A 22,367-nucleotide genomic window follows, 5' to 3' on the forward strand; every position below is an offset into this window, starting at 1 on the left:
TGTAAACTCGTCTTGAAAAGGATTTGGTGTTGTTTATATTGAACTGTAACTTGGCCTGTCAATTTGTGCACACGTGTTAGTGAGATTCCGGTGTAATTTCGGTGTTTTATGTGAATTTACACAGCAGCAGAAATAGTTGTTATTGGTGATATTCGTATAAATCTAACCGTATTTGGTGTTGGTTAAATATTTATTATGTGTCTGTAGTTATAGTGTTTCCAGTAAAATGGATCTAGATACACCTCCTGAGCCGCCCGACCCGGGGGCATCAGCCTCGTCTCGCAAACGACAAGGAGAGGATACCAACGTATATGCGGCCAAAAAAACTATAACTGATCCTACTCAGGTAAACCCATCCGTTCAAAGCCTTTACATACATCCTTCCTTCACCGAAGGCGCCAAGTCATACTCTGACGATGATAATGGGCCTTTTATCGTCCAAGTCTCACGGGAAGTGGAGGACCCATCCTCTGGAGCGTCATTACGGGCTATAAATTTCGGTCAATTCTTGCACAAACACAAAATTGGTTCAATTATCCACGACGGCGTCAAAAATATAGGCCGCAACAAAATTACTGTAGAGTTTACTTCTGCCCAAGCTGCCAACAACTTTCTGGTTAGTCCAGTTTTGAAGTTATGCAAATATAGAGCTATAATTCCCACATACAACATAACCAGAATGGGGCTGGTGAAAGGAGTTCCCGTGGACTGGTCGATGGACGAGCTTGTTGATTCGCTAGAGCTCCCGCCTGGCTGTGGTGAGGTTCTGAAATCAAGGCGACTGAACAGAAAATCTGTCACAGAGGGTGTCATCACTTGGGTGCCTACCCAATCTGTTGTCCTAACCTTCAGGGGGCAAATGCTTCCTGTTAAGGTATATTCATACCACACCTCACTGCCAGTTGAAACATATAAACTTCCAACAATACAGTGCCAGAACTGCTGCCGTTTTGGCCACATTAAAACAATCTGCAGATCTAAGCCCAGATGCTACAGATGTGCTCAGCCCCATACAGGTGACTCATGTTTGGTCATCAAGGAATTATCTACATGTTTACACTGCTCTGGTAGTCATTTTGCTACTGATAAAGACTGCCCAGAATTCTCCAGGCAGCAATCTATTAAAATGGTCATGTCTCAGAATAATAAATCTTACATTGAAGCATCATCTCAGTTTCCTCCTGTCCGCAGGTCCTATGCTGAGATAACAAAAGAAATGTTTACTCCTACTAATGTAACTTCCTCCAAAACCTCCTACCGGCAAACAGTTTTCCGCTCTCCTCGTCCCCGAGCTCCTCTAGCAAAGGGCTACGATAAAAAAGCTGTTCAGACTATTGTCGGTGATTACTCCTCATCCCTTCCTAATGGATGCGCTCTCAACAACAATGTTGAGAACCCTCCCTCCCAAGGTAAAATGCTTGAGTTTATCTCCGAATTTCTACTTAGTATTGTCGCTCCATGTAGTGAAATTCCCTTACCGCCCAACGTTGCCAAAAACTTAAGCCAACTTTTTAAACTACTCCAAAATGGGCCCAATAACCCTGCTACAGTGGAACTGTAAAAGTTTACGTCCCAAGAAACATGAGTTAACCTTCATAATCCCACCATTCTTCCTCCCAAAGTCCCCCGTCCTTTGAGTGTTAAATGTTTTTTAATGTTTGTTTTCAGTCCTTATTGTAGATTTTTATGTAAATATATAGTAAGTAATAAAATTAAAGTATAATGTACAAAAAATATCCGTGTAAGATATATATGCATGTGTTGTCTGTGTCCTTAGGTTAAAGAGCTAACTAGCTAATAACAACTATTTCTTGGTACAAATTCAAAATTAACTTTTCATTAGTTTCACCGATCAATCTCCTTCGTGCCTTCTTCATCTACAAGACATTGGCGAAATACCTTGTGCCCAGTTGGCGCAGACAAAAGCCATAAACAAGAATTGAATTGAATTGAATCTTATTTTCTTATAATTTACCGGGTTTACGGCTCTGGGTTCTAGTTTTTAGGATAACCTCCTCGGAACAATGAACAGACAAGACGAATTAAGATCATATGCCAAGAAGTTTCCAAATTAACGTCTTCATAAAAACCGAAGATTAAAACATAGAGATTGGTACAAACGTGAGGAATAAAACCAAAATTGAATTGAATACAGAGAGATGCGAAGTCGCCCCGAATTAGCACCTGTCAAAAAAGTTACTGCTTGACGTAGATTTTGTTATATTAATTTAACGGTTACTGGTAATAATACCATATAACTTGTTTATATGTTATGCCTGACCTGACCTGGTCAAACAGCATGTGTGAGTCTGCATAGGATATGAGATGTAGATGATGTTTTGAAATCAAACAAGTTAGCTTTAGTGTTTTATCAATTCAAGACTTTTGTCTTTTACTACATACTACATACTACAAACCTACACTTAGATAAAGTGTCATGAGCACCGCAACGTTAATTTATACAAGCTAAAAGGGTTGATAAGGTATTTCAATAATAAAAACAATATTATTGCATTATATTATTTAAAAAGTATTTAATTTAGCCAACATTATACTGCGAATATAAAATGGGAAAATATGTAGTTGTCGGTAATATCACAATATGCACTATTTTGGAAAAAAAAATGATATAAAACTATAATCATTCTCAGAGACAATTTTCAACGAAAAGCAAATTATATAAATATAATGTTACAGCACAATTAAACGATTTTTCTAACATAACACAGCACTCAGTCACTAAACTAAAGTAATACAAAATTCTGACAATCCTTAAGAATCTAATGAAGCAGTTTGTATATCTCAGGAATGTTTCATAAAATTGATTTATGTAAAAAAAGAAAGATTACAGAAGAAATACACAATCGTGCTTTTACTTCAATAACACATCCATCGCTAAGTAATTATTAATGTTGTACCATATCATATTGGTAATTATATTCTAAATAAGAAACATCATTTGTATGACTGCAGTCATGTGTTAATCTTATTTCAATCGGAAAGCCAATAAATTATTATAGATCACATTAATACCAATATATAAGAATAAAAAGTTGATAGCACTCAAAAAGTTCGTAATTCTTGTTATTCAATACCATGAGCAAATATCATTACAAGTCCAGGTTCCACCATCATGTGTTCATCAACATGAGTATTGTCACATTGCAGCACAAGCACAGCTTGCTTCCCAGGCACTCGTTTGCAAATATATTTCTCGTATAACCTGTGAAAGCAAAAGTTAAAACTAGAATTTCATCTATGGAGAGTGGCATGTGACAGTTAGGAACGAAGCTTTGAGTACAAATTAAAATATGAAACAAACAAAGTAAAGAGATAACTTAAATACTTTATTCAACACTATTGTTCTTTGTAAGGGTCAAGAGATATTTCTAGAATTTCTAAATATTAAACACGAGTGGGATGATAATATAACATAGCACTATAGTTAAACTTTCCTGTGATGAGTCTTATAGTACAGTATGGAAGGTGATCCATATTCTATTAAGAATATATAAGGTCCTTATACCGGCCCCTGAGGAACTCCTATTTTAAAATTAATTTTTGGCCTGTGTATGCCCAAGTATACCACTTAATTTTCTTCGGAGAGTCCCCATATTAACCCAAAAATTTTAATTCATTATCGACGCAGCTTCAAGCTCTGAGCTTCAGCTTCAGGGTCCAAGATCTTTCCTGTCTTTTAACAGTGGGATGTTAAAGCCTTAATAATAAATTCCAGAGTTTTGAACCCACTAAGCCAACATATATCAACAACCGCCTGGATTTCAGATGAAACCATTTGCTTATCTTATTTACCAGCACACAGTGCGTCCAACCAGCTGCCGATCAAACACGCCTTATTGACTTTAATTTGTCACCCGATGGACTGTCCACTGCTCGAAATAGGTCTTTTCAGGTAGTTCTACATTCCACAGTCTTGGGCAACTTGCGACTAAAGGCTCTCTGCAACAACAACCATAGTCGGGGTGCCAATACTACGTTAACCAGTCCTAGGATTCTATTCCAGCACCATCAGACCCCAACTTCCAGAACGGACTGCAGTCTTCATTAATTAAGTTTGTAATTGTTTAATAGTGCTAAAATACTTTGGAAAATAGGAGCCCTAGTCTAGTACAGGTGTATCAAAAAAAATAAGACTTGCGAATGGTTTTTAAATTTGTACACACACCTTCTATTATTTTGCCTTGTTTCTAGAGAAGACAAGCCAGGCGGCCATCGTCGTTCGTGACAGTTCTCCATCAAGTCGTCAATGATGTGTGGTGGGCAGCCGGACTCTGACAAACTTCTCTTGATCATCATCTGTTTCAAATTTAAATTTACCTGTATTTCTTTGTAAACATGCAAAATTGTACATTAATGTTTAGGCCTATACCACTACTACCAAGATGTTCCATATTTTTTTATCCAACGTCTTTAAACAAATTTATTCTTGGAGATGTCTCTTAAAAAGTTCAAAGTTTGCATTAAACGTAGGCTTATAGAAAAGTGCTATAATAGTATTAAGGACTACGTAATATAAAAAAGCATATACAGATACAAAAGCTTGGGTGTGAATTATTGCTCTAATCAGTATCCTCTTTTAATTATTTTAAATGACAATGTGAGATGATGGTGATAACAAAAAAAGAACACCTCTCTAAGTTTGTTGTGGACAGCTTTAGTTTTAAGTTTAAGAATATGGATATCGCCATCATCTCACTACCGTGGAATTCTCATGTAATGTACGCATCAAAAGTGCCACATATAGGCCTACTTGTATAAAGATATCTTTGACTTTGTTACGTTTCCCCAAAATAAAAATTAGCCCATGTCATTCTCCGCTTTTTTTTTTTCTTTCCGTCCTTACTTTATGCCCTAACAGCTTTGTTAGGGCGTAAAGTAAGGACCAACAAACAAATAAATAAACAAACACACTTTCAGTCATCTTAAATTAGTAATCAATCAAAAAATAAACTAACTATAAAATAACTACTAATTTAAAAATATATTATATTAGAATAAATAAATACAGTAAACCTAAATCATTTTCAATTTACTGAATAACTTAAGCATTCTTAACAATGAATATGTTACGATTACCGTTTCTGATAAATCTTTATAACTATTAATGTACTCCCCCCTCACCATGCTACGTTATCCATATTTAAAAACTTTAATTCCCATTCTACACAATACCCCGCCTGCTTTATTACTTGTTTAGGTAGCCTATAATCTTAGTCGAGTATTGGGCCATCAAATGCAAGATGGTATAGTACTGATATTTCCAGCTATTAGCGTGTTCATACAAACAATAAATATTCTTCAGTTTTATAGATACAAAATTCAGGTATTCATAGGTATCTGTAACGATTGTACTTTTAAAAAATATATTGATTGGATATATGTGTTCTTAACTATAGTTGGAGCCGGTAGATGGCGTGGTGGTCGAGATTTCAGTTTCTTTAATTTTCGAATTTCGTGAATATTTAAGAACATTTTAGTTGTTTTTCAAATATAAACAATTATAAATTTCCAGGCTTCCAGCTGCCACCTCTCAATATAATTTAATGAAAGAAATATATTTTGTCTGCGGCGGCCAACATCTGCCTACCAAGTCCGCTAGTTATCCTACAAAATTAACTCATCTAAGCTGAGTAGGATCAGACTGGTTACAGTATAAACCTGTAAGCATAGCTCTGCACAAGGACAGTGTGTGATGTGCCAAGCTAGGCTGCTGCTATATTACCACCTGCAGGACGTCATCGGGCGTGGATATCATGCCACCCCAACGCGTGACTCGTGCTCGTGTAAGTGAATTTGCCCAGCGGATAACTTCCTCACGCTCCATCTGATCTGCGAGAGCACGCATCGTCGGATTTGATACACGCATCGCACGCATGAATTCCTAAAAACAATAAACAATACAAATAAACAAAACACAAAATAATCTTACTGAGTAGCTTCTATTCATCCAGATTTGCGAATACAGATAGATCTTAACTCCCAGAGTAAGACAAGCTGCATAAGGGTCAGCACATATTTACATCCTTATTACTCTTCATCATTACGAAAACCATCTTTTCATTACTTTTTAGAGCAAAAAATAAAAAATATAGTAATAATTAATAGATGAGATATTTTACATTTATTACACTATTAATTAATAGAATGTTACGGTTTATTTATGAAAAATTCTAGTATCTCTTTTATACAAACATTCTGGCAAATAAATAATTATTTTGATAATGCATTTTGTAAGTGGCAGAATTAGATTTCCTGAAATTAACATGCTCAAATTTGCCATAATCAAATGCTGTATATTTTTTTTAACTTGTCTTATTTCATAAAAGTATGTTTTAATAAAAATTCAAATATAAAAAAGGCATAGACTTTTTTTAGGCACTATGCCTCGCTGCATTGGTTTTGAAGACTTTTAAGATTTTATTTTGTACATTTTTGATCAATAAAGATTATGTATAGTTTTGAAAAAGATTCAAATGCATTATTTGATTTTACGATTTGATATTTTTATTTCATGCACTTGTTTAATTTTCTATTTTTAATACATATCCTTAAACTTAAAAGTAGTGAAAAGATTGTTTTGACATAATAAGACAAGAATAAATAGAGTATTGAAACTCTTCTTTTTATTCGTATGCATTATAGATGGAGTTGCCCTATGGGCTGGTTTTTTACATTATAGCTTATTGTTACTCACTTTAAGCAATGCCAACTCTCTTTTATGTTCATTGATAATAAGACGTTGCTCTGCAAGCTCTTGCTGATAGTCAATAAGCTTGCTCTGCTGAGTGGCAATGAGAGCACGAAGCTCACGGACACAATTGTGTTCTGCCAGCTCATCTTTTGGTATTACCAAGCCACAGCCTGCTTCACATGGCATTGGCCGTTTGGGGTTAAATTCACCTGTTACATCAACATCCATTTAATTAGTTTTAGAACTTAAAAGTAAAGTATTAAGATGTCAAAATATAAGTAATAAAAGTTTCACTGGTAGTCACCACTATATACTTACAACTAAAATAAAACATACAAATTGGCTCTGAAATAGTGTGTTATGGTTATCAAGTCTTGATCAACAAGAGATCAATCTCTCAGGTATTTTTTTTGTGAAATGTTTTTCCCTATCAGGCAGTGGGTTTTTAGGGTAAATATATACTTGAATTAACAAAAACCAATACTTTAGAGCCAATTGTAATAAAAATGTATTAATTATTTTAAAATTAATCATTTACTGATGACATAAGCTATTAATTCATGTCTTTTAATAGATCTAAAATTCGAAAAATTAATTTAGGTAACATTCGATATTTAGAGAACAAACTGACATAAATTTATGGTATTAAATACTACTACATACATTCAACTAAATGTGAAGCCAGAGAATCTAGTTTTAACACAGCATTGCATCCGTGAGGTGCATTATCACAGCTGGTACATAATCTGTAATGGTAAACATTGATTGATTATTTTATTTAGTTTTAAAAAATTAATTAGCCTTAAGAAACTATGTAAGACGATAAAATAATACACAATGCAAACAATGTGATTTTATTTATTTATTTTTTATTTGGAACTGACGATTTCATAACCTGAAAATAAAGTGGAAGGAACAGGTATATATATGTAGGTGTATTTATGTTACGAAATGTTGTACCTGGAAAGTAGGTTACGCAGTATTCTCGGAACTGGTCTAAGTTGGCTAGCGGTCACTGCCTGCCGGTCTACTGGACAAGTGGGCTGACGACTTATCCATTCATTTATGCAGGCTCGACAAAAAGCGTGCTCGCAAGCAGGTGCCTAAAACAATACCATGATAACATTGAACCACTTCAATAAAATAATATAATAGTATCCTTCAAATCTGCACAACACAAACCTGCAAAGGGTCCTCTAAAACTCCAGAGCAGATAGGACAAATGAGTTCTTCATCGACGTCACCTTGAAACCTTTTGATTTCAAAGCCCATTTTTGATTTTTGGGCTGATAGACATTCATCAGTTGATCGTGCAGTTAAAGTTTATTAACTCAACTAATCACTTTAAATAATAGATCACATTCAGACCATAGATTTATGTTATCCAAATCCTAGTGAATTAATCACATAAGAAATTACCAAATAATAACAACAAAAAACAACTGAACTTATGATAAAAGACGGCACCACAGAAAAGTTTAAAGATACCTATTTTACAGACTTAATGGCCTTAAGATACAGTTAGGGCACAGACCAGAAGCAGACGGCAACCCCTATTCATTTTCTTGTCAGTGACTTGGAAACGCAGACAATTTTAGTCTATGGTGCTGTAGTGTGGCTCACTTTAAAGTATAATTAAATACGTTTTTAGTAGAATTAATTTTAATTTATTTAATAAATTTCAACAATCTTCAAATCATATAATGGGCCTATTTTTATTACTCTATTTCGAAGTCTAGAAGTTTAGAAGTTCTATTAACCATAAAAGTAAATGATGGTGTCCTTAGACTAACTTAAAATGAATGATCAGAATTTGCCAATAAGGCTAGGCTCATAGTAAAGGTGGTTTAGTTCTGGATTCTTGTTGATTGATTCAGTTTAAGAATCTGAGGATCATTAGTTTGCCCGGAATAAAAATGATCTTATGTACGTTTTCAGAATGCAAGCTATCTCTATACAAAGTTTTGCCCAGTAGTATAGCAGAACTATGATAAAAAATCAAATACTGTGCAATAATTCACAAAGAGCCCAAATGAAACTTTTGAAAGTAGTAGAAGCCCACGAGAGATTGAGATGGATATAGATATAATTCCAGGATTCCTAATAGGAAAGGTTTAATGTAAAATATTATAATACATATAATACAATATATTATTTCGTTTACTATTATATTACTAATAGAATTTTATCTTGTTCTCTACCAAACATTTTTTATGTTATTTTCTTTATCGTGACGCATTTTAGTTTCATTGAGTTTTAAATCACGATTCTCTACAAAAGATAAACAATCCCATTTCTTTACTTCATTTCTTTATTTACTTAACTAACACATTTTCATTTCAGGCGTACAATGCGCAATAAGAATCACTGAAACCGTGTGCGTAAATTATATTAGTAGTAGTTTAAAGTTAAAAGCCAATTAACGTGGTAGCTTTTAGTAGTTCTCTAATGGTAATATTATTTTAATCTGTCATTGTATTGAATCAAACCAATCTTTTCTGCCATTCTGCAATTTCTTTTTCGTGTATTTCATCAGGCATCTACTAAATAATTAAGATATGGATCCAAGGTTACGAAGCTGTTAACAATATGTGTTTGGTTAATTTTGTGATTTAAAATAAATTCAATAAAACAGTGGTCAACATGAGTGTGTTTAAGTCTGCGATGGGGTACTTCAGCTCTGGAGGTGCCAACGGTGGCAGCGATAATGATTTTGTTGGCCAATTTGTTGAAATTGGGAATATGAAATTAAGAGTAAAAAAAGTTATCGCCGAGGGTAAGTAAAAATATTTAATAATATTTAAATTTTGGGTTCAAATATTTCTTATCCACAATTTGTAATAGTGATTGGGTCACTGTACTTATTTTACTGATTGGTGGGCGTCAAAAGTCATTGTCTTGCATTTTAAACTACATGTCATGTCAAATCTATAAAATAAATGATGAATATCCATCATATTCGGCAAGCAAATTAAGTAATCCTTATTTAATTAAGCAACTTGTTGTTTTCTATTCTCTTCTCATCTTTTTGATAAAATATATATTTTTTTGAATATTTTGGGATACTCTACAGATGTTCTGTTTCATTAAAACGCTTAGTAAATGTAAAAACTAATTTAAATATAAAAATAAGTCTTAAATAAGTTTAGGGGTTGGACTACAAGAATTTACTCCTTCATTTGTTTCCGATCCTGAAAAAAAGCATATGTTTAAATATACATATATGTACATATTGTATGCATTTAAGTGTGTCAGGCAGTTAGCTGAGGCAGAGATTATTCATAGTTCACTTTCTGATCACTCATAAAACTCATAAATGGAATCCTTAACCTCTCAAATCTGTTTGAGTTATCAGAGAATAATGTTCCTGAAAGGAAAAAACATCTTGAGGGATTGTACCCGTCAAGTTGCTTTGGGATGATGTGACCAGCTAAACACAAAAAGTTGTCTATTTGATTTTAATATTTATTTATTTTATTTTCATATTGAGTTAAAATCTATAATAGATTTAAATCTGAACATAAAGATTATTATTATTAAATAGACTTGAACAAGCTGAGGTTAATGAAACAATGCACTCTCGAATTATATAGATTGCTACTTGTTTTTGGCTCATTTATCATTTAGGCAGTTCGGAGGAATATTTTACATTGTTGTGTTTAAAATTTGCTTTTTCATATTATTTATGAACTTAAACACTTTCAGTTAAAAAACTATTCAAGCTGGATCATCATTTGTTAATCCTATAATAGTTGTAGTGTAAATTGCAGTGATGTAATGGGGTTTTAACTCATATTGTTATCTAATGCCAGTTGAGAAGGCTTACTAAAGCCTACTTGGACCATAGCCAATTATTTGTTATAACTGGCTATGGTATTCTTAAAAAAATCAATCTATTGTGGTTTAAGATCTTTATTTCTCAAAAACATTACAAAAATTTGCTTTGTAGAGAAAACATTAAAACTTAAAACTATAACATGTTGTGAGTGTACACTATAGAATCTATTTATATTGCTGTTGCCATAAGTATTACTTTGAGGTTTTGTGATGCTATAATAGGTGATTTGCCCATCGAAAAGCCTGTAGCCATAAATAGAAAAACCATAGGTAACATTTCTATTTGGTGGGTAACACAAATTTAATCACAGCGTTTAATTTTCTTGTTCAACCGTCAGTATTTATGTGTAAAGAAAGACAATTGCCAATAAACAAGATTGCTATGGGATAAACTGCCTCATTGGTCTAGTGATGCTCAACAACAGATTGCAAGATCCTGGGTTAAATTTCCCAGTGACATTAATATATTGGCATTGGCAAGCTAAGGTATATGCTCTAAATGTGTCTGTCCTATGAGAGGAGGCTTGTGCCCCCAGTAGTGGGATGTTAGGAAGAAGAAAGATTCCATCGTCATTGATGTGATAGAATATTAGTGAAATGAAATGCATCAACTACTTCTTTCAGATGTATTAATATATTACTTTGTCAATTTTTGAAAAACTTTTATTTGTCTCCAAAACATAATATGTATATATATATTTTCTTCAAAGTTATCTTAAACTATAAACAATCTCATCATTACTATGTTTTGAAAATTAAACAAATAACAAGTGTGATATAATAAGGAAAAGAAATTAAGTAAGGAAAGATACTCATATTTATTTTAAAAAAACAATGTACATAATTATTTAAAAAAAAACACACAAGGCACGCAACACCTCCACACCAAACATGTTAGATAAAATGAAGTTGAGATATAATATATCTCTACTTTTAAAAGATTAAAAAGACAGAAAGACTTTTGCTGTTGCCATCCTGGGCATGCGTTGGCTACCTTGGTGATAAGTTTTTTTTTACAGCATACTTGAGTTCCTTAGTTCCACAGTATACCTAATTCTTACTGTCTGATGTTATTTTCTCATATTATGACAGTTGGTGGTTCATTTGTTCCTTTGTAACGTGATACTGAAATAAAAGAACACTGTCCTCAATTGTTTGTTATTACAGGTGGTTTTGCATTTGTGTTTGTTGCTCAAGATGTATCATCAGGAGCAGAATATGCCTTGAAAAGGCTAATGGCTGCAGATGAACAAGCTAACAAAAATATTATACAAGAAATTAGTATATTAAAGAAGCTATCTGGACACCCTAACATAATAAAATACATAGCTGCTTCATTTATTGACAAAGGGAAAACTAGCCATGGAATGGGGGAGTATTTACTATTAACAGATCTATGTAGTGGTGGAAGCTTAATGGAAGCATTGCAAAACAGAGGGCAGGCATTTCCTCTTCCCACAATTCTTAGAGTGTTCTACCAGACATGTAAAGCAGTACAACATATGCATGCGCAAGTGCCTCCAATAGCACATCGTGATCTCAAATTAGAAAATTTCCTAATATCAAATGAAGGTAAAGCTGATTTGTAGACAATTATTATTAGACTAACTTTGCTTGCCTTTCGCCTTAGACTTAAAAGCATTTGAGTTTTCTTACATTGCACAGAATCTGTTTATTTGACTTGCTAATAACTATCTGATGTCTATCTTGAGGATGGAAGGTACACAAAATTTTGTCAAATTTTTTTTTTTGCTACTAGTGTACCGTAGATCATAGAAATCCCATGAGAATTGGTTTTTGATGCTACAGGATAAAATGTATCCTAAATGCTCAAGCAGGGCTAGCAGGCAGGAGACAATAACCCTTATAACCCCTGACAAGGCATATAATTAACGTGTCCACAAACAGTAAATAGGAGAAGTGTACTCCCTGTTATAATTACACATATATTATTTGGTTATTATTTCCACTTGTTTGGCAGCGATGCAGGATGCAATGTGAAACTTTATTAATAGTATGGATTTGAAAAGTTTCCTTTTTCTGTTCTGTTTGAACAATTCTATTGTTGGTCATGATTTTTTGTTTATAAATATGCAAGGATAAATGAAAAAGTGTAATTTAACTATAAAAATTTCAGGTACAATTAAGTTGTGCGATTTTGGTTCTGCCACAACAGATGTGTTTGCTCCTAATCCTTCATGGAGTGCAAATCAAAGGAATATGTTGGAAGAGAATGTAAGAATTGTTTGGATAACAATAATTATTGTACCTGTTGTTTCTTTGATGAGTAGAGATTGGTATTTACTGCCTCATTGGTCTAGTAGTTTGGACCCTTGGTTGGGACAATAAATTAATGATTTCAATAAATGATTTCGCTATCAGGAAATTCGTAACAGCCTAATAGGATATTGGCGGTGCACGTTAAGCTGGCTGTCGTTCGCCTGATTTCTTTCCTGTCTGAGTTGCCGTCCCATCGGACTATGTGTATGAGAGAATAGAGAGTGCACCTTTGTTTGCACACACTAGTACACTATAATATCTCCCGCGAAGTTGGTACATCTCTCTGGAGGTTGTGTTTTTTTTGTGTTTATGCAATCAGTCGTTACAGGATATAAACAAAGAAAAAATGTGTATTGATTTATGTTTTTTTTTCTAGTTGGCCCAATTTACAACTCCAATGTATCGTGCCCCAGAGATGCTAGACACCTGGGATAACCGTAAAATAGATCATGAAGTGGATATTTGGGCCCTAGGATGTATACTATATACATTGTGCTACATGCAACATCCCTTCGAAGACTCCGCTAAGTTGGCCATACTGAATGGAAATTATAATTTAAACCCCAACGATCAACGCTACAAATGCTTCCATGAAATTATCAGTGAGTATATTTCAACAGTAATATTGAAGAGATTGATGTTATTTTAAGAGTTTAAACTGTTAATAATTATAAGCGTATGAACAGCGTGGTGGCTCTATAACCTTCTCTCCTATGAGAGAAGAGGCTAGTTTCCCACTTTAATATGCTGATGATGGTAATAATGATCAGTAACAAAACAATATTGTCACCGATCGTCGATCGAGCGATTAAAATTGGAAAGACTCTGTGAATCCCAATAATCACCACGCTGAGCAGACCGGGTTGGAGATACCATATGGTATGATAGATGGTAGTATTAACACAAAGGAGCGTCCTCTGTCCGTTCTGCATTACTTAACCAAATGGGGTGGTGACAACTATATTCAGGTCTGCTGTCACCATACAGCAGCAGGTCTTGCGTCCCAACTCTTGACAAACAGCTGCAATTTTATCGTTTGATATTTCTAAAGCGTTAAAACGAAATAAAGTACGTTATCGTTACCTTGCCGTACTACTAGTAGGTACTAGCGTTAATAACGCAGGTTTGCGTAAAATATAAATAATTGTAGAGCATAAGTTAAAAAAACTAATAGAGCTTTCTAGTAGTTATATAACTTTCTAGTAGTAATATAACTTTTTGTGACAGAGCTCTAGTGTATATAAGGGAAGAAGTAGTAAGTATTGCCATGCTAATGCTGCCGCTAAGCAGCATCGTTGCATTGCTGTGTCCCTGTCTGAAAGGCGCGAACAGCTACGTCTCAAATTGACATACACAGGGCGGCATGTTGCAGGACACGCTCCTTGTATGCCCTGTGCAGTGTCTAACATGTTATAAGAAGACATATAAGATTATCGCAGGATTCAAGGGTCCTACTTCTTTTGCATCTATATCATCGCCGCAGAGTTTAACTTCGTGGCTTCCCAGATATAAAAAAGGAACTGAAAACATATTGCAATTTATTTGATAATAACACGGCCTGTAAGAGAGAAACAATATGGCTTGAACTTTTTTAATTAATACGATTATTTTATACATATAGCCACACAGATTTAAAAACATACAGAAACACGACTAATATTGAACCATCAAAAACAACTCCACTTTAGAATGTTTTCTCGAACAAACGGTTAGACAATTTCTACCATTTAGAAGATGACCTTTTGTCCTCTAATGTTCCAAGCGTAGACCATGAAAATATGTGAAAATGGGAAAAAGCACCATTCCGCAGATGAGACGTGCGCGGGGCGTTTTCACTGTTTTTAGACACAATGCACACTGCATACAATAATGTCTGAATGTGAAGTCTATGTTCTTAATTCAATCCATATAACATACTAGCTGTTACCCGCGTTCTTCTATCGCGTTTATTATGGTTTTGAAATCGCGTAGTAACGGTTTGTTTTCTTGGCCTATGTTACTGTCCGCTTTTTCAACTAACTGTATGCCAAAAATCAAGTTGATTGGTTGCTTAGTTCGGGCGTAGAGGACAGACAGACAAACACACTTTCGCATTAATAATATTAGTATAGTAACACGAGGGGCTTTTCCACAGATGGTTGTTTGACGGTGAATCCCGAGGTGCGGCTGTCGATAAGCAGTGTGCTGGAGCGGCTGGCGGCGATAGCGGAGTCAAACAACATCAATCTCAAGCAACCACTCAAATTTGAGCGTAAAAAAGTTGAACAATCTGTGGCCACTAGCTCGCCAGGTAATAAGAAGTCAAGTAAATATTACACTACCATATCGTAACGCGTCGCGGCCCATCGATTTTTGTGATAAAAAAAGCGCCTTAAGTGTCCAAAAAATGATTTGCAGCTCCACATCCGACCGGTCCATTGTTATGTTCTGTTGCGTTTACGACTCGAGCTAAAAATGGTCAAGCATTTTTTGACTTTTTACACTCAAATTTTTTTATTATTTTTTTCTCATGAGATTTGTTTGGATTGAGTTTCGTATCTAATTGTACAGTGTTTTACATTAAATATCGATTACCACAAAAACGAACATCAGCAAAGGTAAGAAATACTATATTGGATAAATATTGGCCAAGAAGGTAGTATAGCATTTATTTGACTTTCACATTTTTTTTTTATACTTAATTCTTAATTTTTCTTTTATTTTGATTTCTGTAAAGGAATATACCAAGCTTGAAAGACGCTATGTGCTCTTTGCCGTATCAAATAGATTAAAAATATAAAATCACAATAAGTAAGCAACAGTGATTTTTTGTATAATTGTTCAATAATCTTAGATTTTAATCGAAAGGATGTGTCTTCTTTCAATATTTTTTATTAAAATTTATGTTAGCTTATAAAAGTTTTCTATGACCAAAAAAGATGGTACACATTTAAAAAGTGTGTACAATTATTAGGTTTAGGTTATACAAGCTAGTTAATTGCACTATTTTATTAATATTTACGATTCAAGCCTTGTAAACATTCCCGTAGATCGTAAGATATAATATTTCACAGCAGTTATAGTAAACCCCGTAATCGTGACATAATTAATTTACATTTTTTTAGTTGTATGTGCATAATTATGAAATATTTATTGATTATACTCCTGAAGATTGCTAAAATATTTCGCTTTACGCAAAATTGTCAGAACAATTGTCTCAGTGGATTACAATGTTAAGCTTTCAAGAATATTAAAGCCATTTTCGGTTAAAAACTTAAGAGGAAATATAGGTGTTCGACCATTCCACATTCATTCATTTTACGCTACTAACATCTGGGAAGCCAAACATACTTTGAAAGTGCACTAACATAATGTGGCTTTATAATTGGCACTATTAAGAGTTTGTAAATTTGCTCTATGTCTCACATTCTATGTGTGTATTACTAGTCGAGGGTAAAATAATATTAATTATAAGCTAATTGATTGTACAAAACTATAACATGAATCATGGATTTATGCAGACAATATAAAATTAGAAATATTACATTTAGGAAATGGAAATGTATATGGAAAGCATATAATATTATGTGTAATTTACACAGTCTGTTATCTTCCTGTTTCGCTTACGCGATTATTGGGCTATTGCAAGTCTGCCGTTGTGTAACGAAGTTGCCGGATCATATCACAACTCATTTCTGTTTATTTATATCATTGTAAGGTAAAGGGAAATAAACTGATATATCATCACCATTATTGGATTGTTTTTATTTATGAGACAGTTCGTCGTGTAACTATGTAAGAGGAATACTTTGAATGGATTTCACGGAAGACTTAAGGGTAACTTTGAAATTTAAGCTAGCATTTTATACTAACAATTCAGGTAGTACAGAATTAACGCTTACTAATGTACAATATTATATTATTTGTTCACAATATTTTTTATGGGAAAGATGCAGAATTTCTAAATGGACTCTTCAAGTGTCAACGAAAAAGAAATATAGAAATATCTGTTTACTAAGACTATCATCTATATTATTATAAATGTCTGTTTACTTCTTAGGTAAATGATGTTAAACGAAACTGTCTATATTAGAATTTCAGACTTTCCTATAAAAATCTTTTCATTATTTTACTTACTTCATGTAAATAACTTTGCTAAACCAATTTGAAATTATAGGTTTTAACTCTTATACTCTTGGGATAAGACAGTTTTTTTTTAAAGTGTGGAGATATTAAATACCGTTTAATATCGCAGGTATCTACAGCTACTAATAAAGAAGTACTCTGTCATCGTGACTGAATTTTCTATAAAGTAAAGTTGAAGTGAAATAAGCCCATAATAATCAGCTAATAATAATACTTTTTGAAAAGTTGCACAAATAACTGAAAATATTCCATGATAATTGGAATGGACATATTTTTAGACACCTGTATATACCTATTACTATCCTTTTGGGTATTAGATACATAATTATATAACTTGGTTTCAGTTGAACTCTGAATCTCTGGCTATAAAAGTTTTCATAAAAAATACGCGATGACAACCTTACCGTTATCTGTGATAACAGCAGCATCTACTTTTGAAGTCTAATGGGGGTCACAAATTACTAGGCGTAAAAAATGGTCACGGTCCAAAATAATATTAAAACAGTCATTCCTACATATACCTAAGTGTGATACGACTATTTAGGGCTTAAAGATTTTTAAGGTTACTTTTCTATGAAAACTGGCACACGTTTCTTGAAATTGTAATCATTGCTGTTAGTGGTCCCAGTAGTAACCTCCTTTCGAAACGAGCTTGTATTTGTAACTACCTAAAACTCTGGGTTGTGTGTTATTTTTCCTAAACATTTGAACGAATTTTGCATTTATTCGAAACTATTTTTCATCAACTCATTTAGACATCTGATTTTGACATCTTTACATTCTTCCCAATATTTCTACTAGGTTTTCTTTTCTAATATTAGTATAGACCACGTCGATTGATTAAATTGTATCAGAGCTCCGTATTTTTTTTTTTTTTCTAAAAATCTGATGACATCGATCACCTCATTACCTGTGAATTATTATCCAGGTATTATTTCCATGGTTATCTTCCTTTTAGGTTTAGAGGTTTAGTTTTTTTACATATTATAATCTTCATAATATGAATGTTTTACGATTAGTTTAAAATACACTATTTTATTAAACGGTTATTAATTTGATTAAAAACATTGCTTCATACATTCCTAATAGATTTTGTTATGGTGATGGTAAAGTATAACATTGATTTTATACTGCATTTAACATACAGGCACTGTAGTTACATATATCAGGCACGAATGTGTTATATTTTCAGGTGAATCGATAGTTATAGTCATTGCATCATTAATATTATTGCACGTATCTACCTATTCGTATACGTACCTATCTTTATTTATCTAATCAAAAATGTAGGTTTCATTAAGCAGATAATTATGAATTAGTTAGGTAGGTATCGATTAATGGAGTGTTAGTTATCACGTTATTTAATAAAATATTGCATTATCTATTAAAAAGGCAGACGTTACTCTGCTAAACTTCCGTATGGCTAATATTTTATTTATGATTTGCATGTAATTATCATATTAGTCGAAGCTTTTCTATGTTCTGTGAGAATGAGCTACATCATTGCATGTTTGTTTATTTAAGCCGAAAGTCTCATGCCTTTAGTTTCTTTAATCTTAACTTAAATTGTCAATCAATTTTAAATACGCTGCAACACGTGACTTTCTAAACTTAAGTGTTTCAAACTACCAAAGATTTTACTGAACAAATCTTGGAAAAGATAAAAAATTAAACGAAATTATTTTTTTAATTGATTCACAGTCTGAAGGCACGTGACTTATCAAATAACGCCTTAATCTCGTTTTCATATCACGTTTTCTTTTCATTTTAGGTGTTTTCAACTTTTTCGGGTGCCCGATTGTTTTCTCGTTTAAATGACCCGTGGCGCATGAATACTTGGACTCCACTCGCATCTTGAAAGCTTGCTAGAGATAATGGATATGCTCGCAATGATGAGTATTGTTTTTATTTATTAGAATTTATACGATATTATACCGCTCTGTCTTCACGCTATATGTGCCAAAGACCATTAACTGTTTATACATTTTCATATAACACTAAAATTGTAAGATTCCTTAGAACATGATTTATCTTCCATGGAATTCTATGTAGACCTTCACACAAAAAAAGAGTTTACATAAAGGGTATAAATTATTATTATTAAACTAATTAGCGTATATACTCTTCTGATCATAAACTTGAATATTAAGTATAATTTGAATGTTACCGTGAAATTATAGTAATTCGATAGTACACATATCTTTTATCTAACCTAAATTGACTGGTTTAAAAAAGTCGTCTCTTTTTGAAAATGTGCAAAGCAAATAGCACTACTAGGTTCATATGGTAATTGAGCCTAGAGATTTGTGGGTATTTGTGACATTAGTTAATGATTACGTTAACAGAAGACTTATTACTACATAACGTTAGTAATAAAGGTGGATTGAAAATAACGAATTATGTAATTCAACCAATATTTTTATTTCATAAAAATAACTTCCCTTGTGTACAAACAACATAATGAATAGATTTATTTGAACTTTTATTAACGAAAATCTAACTCTTCATTTTTATAAAAACAAACGTCAGTTAGTCAAATTATTGATTTCTATTTCAAACAAACCGCAAACACGAGCTACCGCGAACGAGTTCATAAATTTTAATTGTCGTGACATTTCATATTAAAGGTCAAATCCAATTTATTTGGTTACTATTTTCGGAATAGCTTCTGTACAACGTCATGTAAGTCGTCCATATACCTACTAGCTTCCAAACACGGTAGCTAGTCTATAATAGTTTTAATTTCAAATTTATGTGTAAGGTTTTTTTTCGCTTTATTGTGTTGTGATATTTTATGAATGCGGTTTAAATAGTATAACTATTTAAAGAACCATTTCCTCATCGTATTTTGATTCTTTTGTTTATTGATTCCGTATGTTAATTATTCTAAGAAAGCTACAAATAGGTAATACGATTTAGTATATTGCCTTAAACATATATAGTAGTATAGGTTTAAATAATAGACAATAATAAACACTATCGTATTAGCCTTACATACTCGTACAAAATGAAAAAAGCAACATTCCCTAAAAAGAAAAAAAAACAGTGGTCGGTATAAAAAAGTAAACTACAAATGCGTTACGTTTAGGTATTTTTATTTCTACCACTAAAAATAAAACAAGTATTCCTTTATTATTATTATTGTAATAACTTAAGCTATAGTTGTACGCATTACAGTCGTTTTAAACGTTTCATAAATTAGCGATGTAATTGTAGATTAATAGAGCGGAGCGAGGAGGTTGCTTCTAGAATCCTGAGTGCAACAAGGGGTTTTCGGTCACCCAAGACAGCGTTTATTGTACCCCTGCGTTTAATACAAAGGATTCTTAGCTTTCACACTTCGCGAGACAGTAAAATCAATAGATCAAATAGTTTCTCAAGTTTTAAGCATCTATTTTAATTGTTTATGGACTGAAATTAGTCCTGAAATTGGCGTCTCTCGTCTTTTTAATTTTAAATCGATTAATTTTTGTTTTTTAATAATAACACAATATTAAGTTTTTGAGATAAGCATTGGAATTATTCGAAGCGAGTAAGCAATTTTAGAATAAAGAGTACATTCTTTGGATTCGAGATTTCAATACTAAATTACAACTTTACTAAAGCTTCTGACTAAAATTAATCACTTTAGATTGTCAAACGAGTGTGAAAAATATATGTATAGTTCTTTGCATAAGCACAGTAACTGACAAATAGATACCTAAAAAAATGTTGGCTTGCTACTTGGACGATAAACGTTTTAAATTTTAATACCATATTTTATTTCCATATACACTTTAAAATGTTATTTAAAAGGTTTAAGCTGTACACATATATTTTACTGTTAATTATTTAGTTACCACAGCTTTGTCAGTAATTTTAAAGAATTTTATAATTTATATTTCCTTTTATGTAAAGAAAGAGCTAAATGCTTACCCTCCTACTATCAAGGGCGTCGGTAATTTATATTTTTGAAAAATATATATAGGATATACTGTAAATAATGGATGACTTTATGGCTAGAGATTGTGGATAAGAATGGTATAAATGTCTAATTTCTATTTTTAATAAAAAATGGCACATAATTAAAAAAAAAAACATAAAAATCGACATTAAGGTTAACAGTTTTATATTAAAAAAATACCTGTATAAAAAGAGCCTATTCCATGTCCCCATTTTACTATTTGGCTTTCAGAGCCTAGCCATTCGCTAAGAAAGCATTTTACAGAAACCTCTCTCTATGGACGTTTTTCTATGGGGTTTCAAAATTTGTAAAGTTCTGTTTTGAAGAAGGTAAAAGTTTTTAATTGACACCAGGCTGCAAATAAGGCTTTTATGAAAAACAAAGCTTAATGGCATGGCATGTAAAATTGTATAAGAAAATTTTACTGACTTATCAAAAAAAAAAAAACAATACTTTGCTTTAAAAAATGTAGTAGTCCATAAGTATTAATTAATATTTCTAAAAGTTATTTTCATGATAGTGACAAACGCTTTTTCTACAAACTTTGTCTCGGATTTAATATAGATTTAGAGAAATAACTTAAAATATTGCATTAAAAAGTACGCGGTGTCTACCATATTATCTGCTGTGTTAAATACAGTGTGCATTAACGGTTTGCAATGGCCACCAAAAAATACATTAAGGACCAGGATGATATTAAAACAATAATTCACACACACGTTTATATGCACTCACTTACACGTGTTAATGTGATGTCAACTAATTAGGTAAAAACGTGATTTTTTACCAATTATTTAATAACTTTCTGGTACAAAAAGGATACTACACTGTAAAATAAAAAAATAATATATAGCATTCATTTAAAAACAATAATTAAGTAATTATAAAGTGATGTGTTTTCTTGATCATGTCTAAAGCTAATATGATTATATAGGCAGTCTACCAATGCTTAGTAATCTTTAACTGCACCTTGACATTTCCATCCTCACAACAAGAAGACTTCAGTCCGTAGTAAACATAATTATAGATTTAAAAGAAGACTATTTGTGAGCGGTGTTCAGGGAAACGATGCCACAAAAGAAATTATAGTAGTATAAAAAATAATGACTTTTTATTAAGAGCGTTATTTGGGGGTTAGCTTTAGGCGTAGGTTATTCCTGGGAACTGCAAATTATCTACTAATTATGTAATATTAAATTTCTAATTAATCATCAGTATTAAAAAGCATAAACTTCGTACACCATTGTGCGTTTGGGTTTATTTTTTCTAACTAACTAACTAGTTCTAAAACAAGTTCTAGTACAATCGTCTATTACCCACTAAAACCATGCTAAAAGAGGCAAATATGCACGGTGACCTGTGTGTTCTTTATCTGTGTCTTCAGTCGCTCTACGCACGTTTCGCTTCGACCCCAAAATATCCTCAGATGTTGACTTTACAATGCAAAATTATAAACTTAGCAGTAGTACT

General features: G+C 32.7%; 2 protein-coding genes across 4 annotated transcripts in view; one reads left to right on the forward strand and one right to left on the reverse strand.

Moving 5' to 3' along the window:
• Positions 1 to 2,520: 2,520 nt before the first annotated feature.
• LOC120625890 (E3 ubiquitin-protein ligase NRDP1) lies at positions 2,521 to 8,219 on the reverse strand. 2 transcript variants are annotated; one of them, XM_039893149.1, is made up of 7 exons: positions 7,895 to 8,219; positions 7,673 to 7,815; positions 7,376 to 7,458; positions 6,716 to 6,921; positions 5,744 to 5,902; positions 4,187 to 4,317; positions 2,521 to 3,223 (listed from the first exon to the last, which is right to left on the reverse strand). In XM_039893149.1, the coding sequence occupies exons 1-7, from the start codon at positions 7,982 to 7,984 to the stop codon at positions 3,085 to 3,087; spliced, it is 951 nt and encodes a 316-aa protein (XP_039749083.1). In that variant the 5' UTR covers positions 7,985 to 8,219; the 3' UTR covers positions 2,521 to 3,084. The 2 variants fall into 2 exon arrangements, with proteins under 2 accessions (XP_039749083.1, XP_039749084.1); XM_039893150.1 differs by having other exon boundaries at positions 5,747 to 5,902; positions 7,895 to 8,217.
• Positions 8,220 to 9,200: 981 nt separating this feature from the next.
• Positions 9,201 to 22,367, forward strand: part of LOC120625691 (cyclin-G-associated kinase) — a 33,429-nt gene continuing 20,262 nt past the window's right edge. For both annotated transcript variants that reach the window (XM_039892825.1, XM_039892826.1), the window contains exons 1-5: positions 9,201 to 9,488; positions 11,717 to 12,121; positions 12,687 to 12,784; positions 13,206 to 13,431; positions 14,964 to 15,119. In XM_039892825.1, the coding sequence (XP_039748759.1) occupies positions 9,356 to 9,488; positions 11,717 to 12,121; positions 12,687 to 12,784; positions 13,206 to 13,431; positions 14,964 to 15,119 (1,018 nt within the window). In that variant the 5' untranslated portion in view covers positions 9,201 to 9,355. The remainder of the gene's footprint in view (positions 9,489 to 11,716; positions 12,122 to 12,686; positions 12,785 to 13,205; positions 13,432 to 14,963; positions 15,120 to 22,367) is intronic.

This window comes from Pararge aegeria, chromosome 8 (assembly GCF_905163445.1).
Source record: "Pararge aegeria chromosome 8, ilParAegt1.1, whole genome shotgun sequence".
Taxonomy (NCBI): Eukaryota; Metazoa; Arthropoda; class Insecta; order Lepidoptera; family Nymphalidae; genus Pararge; species Pararge aegeria.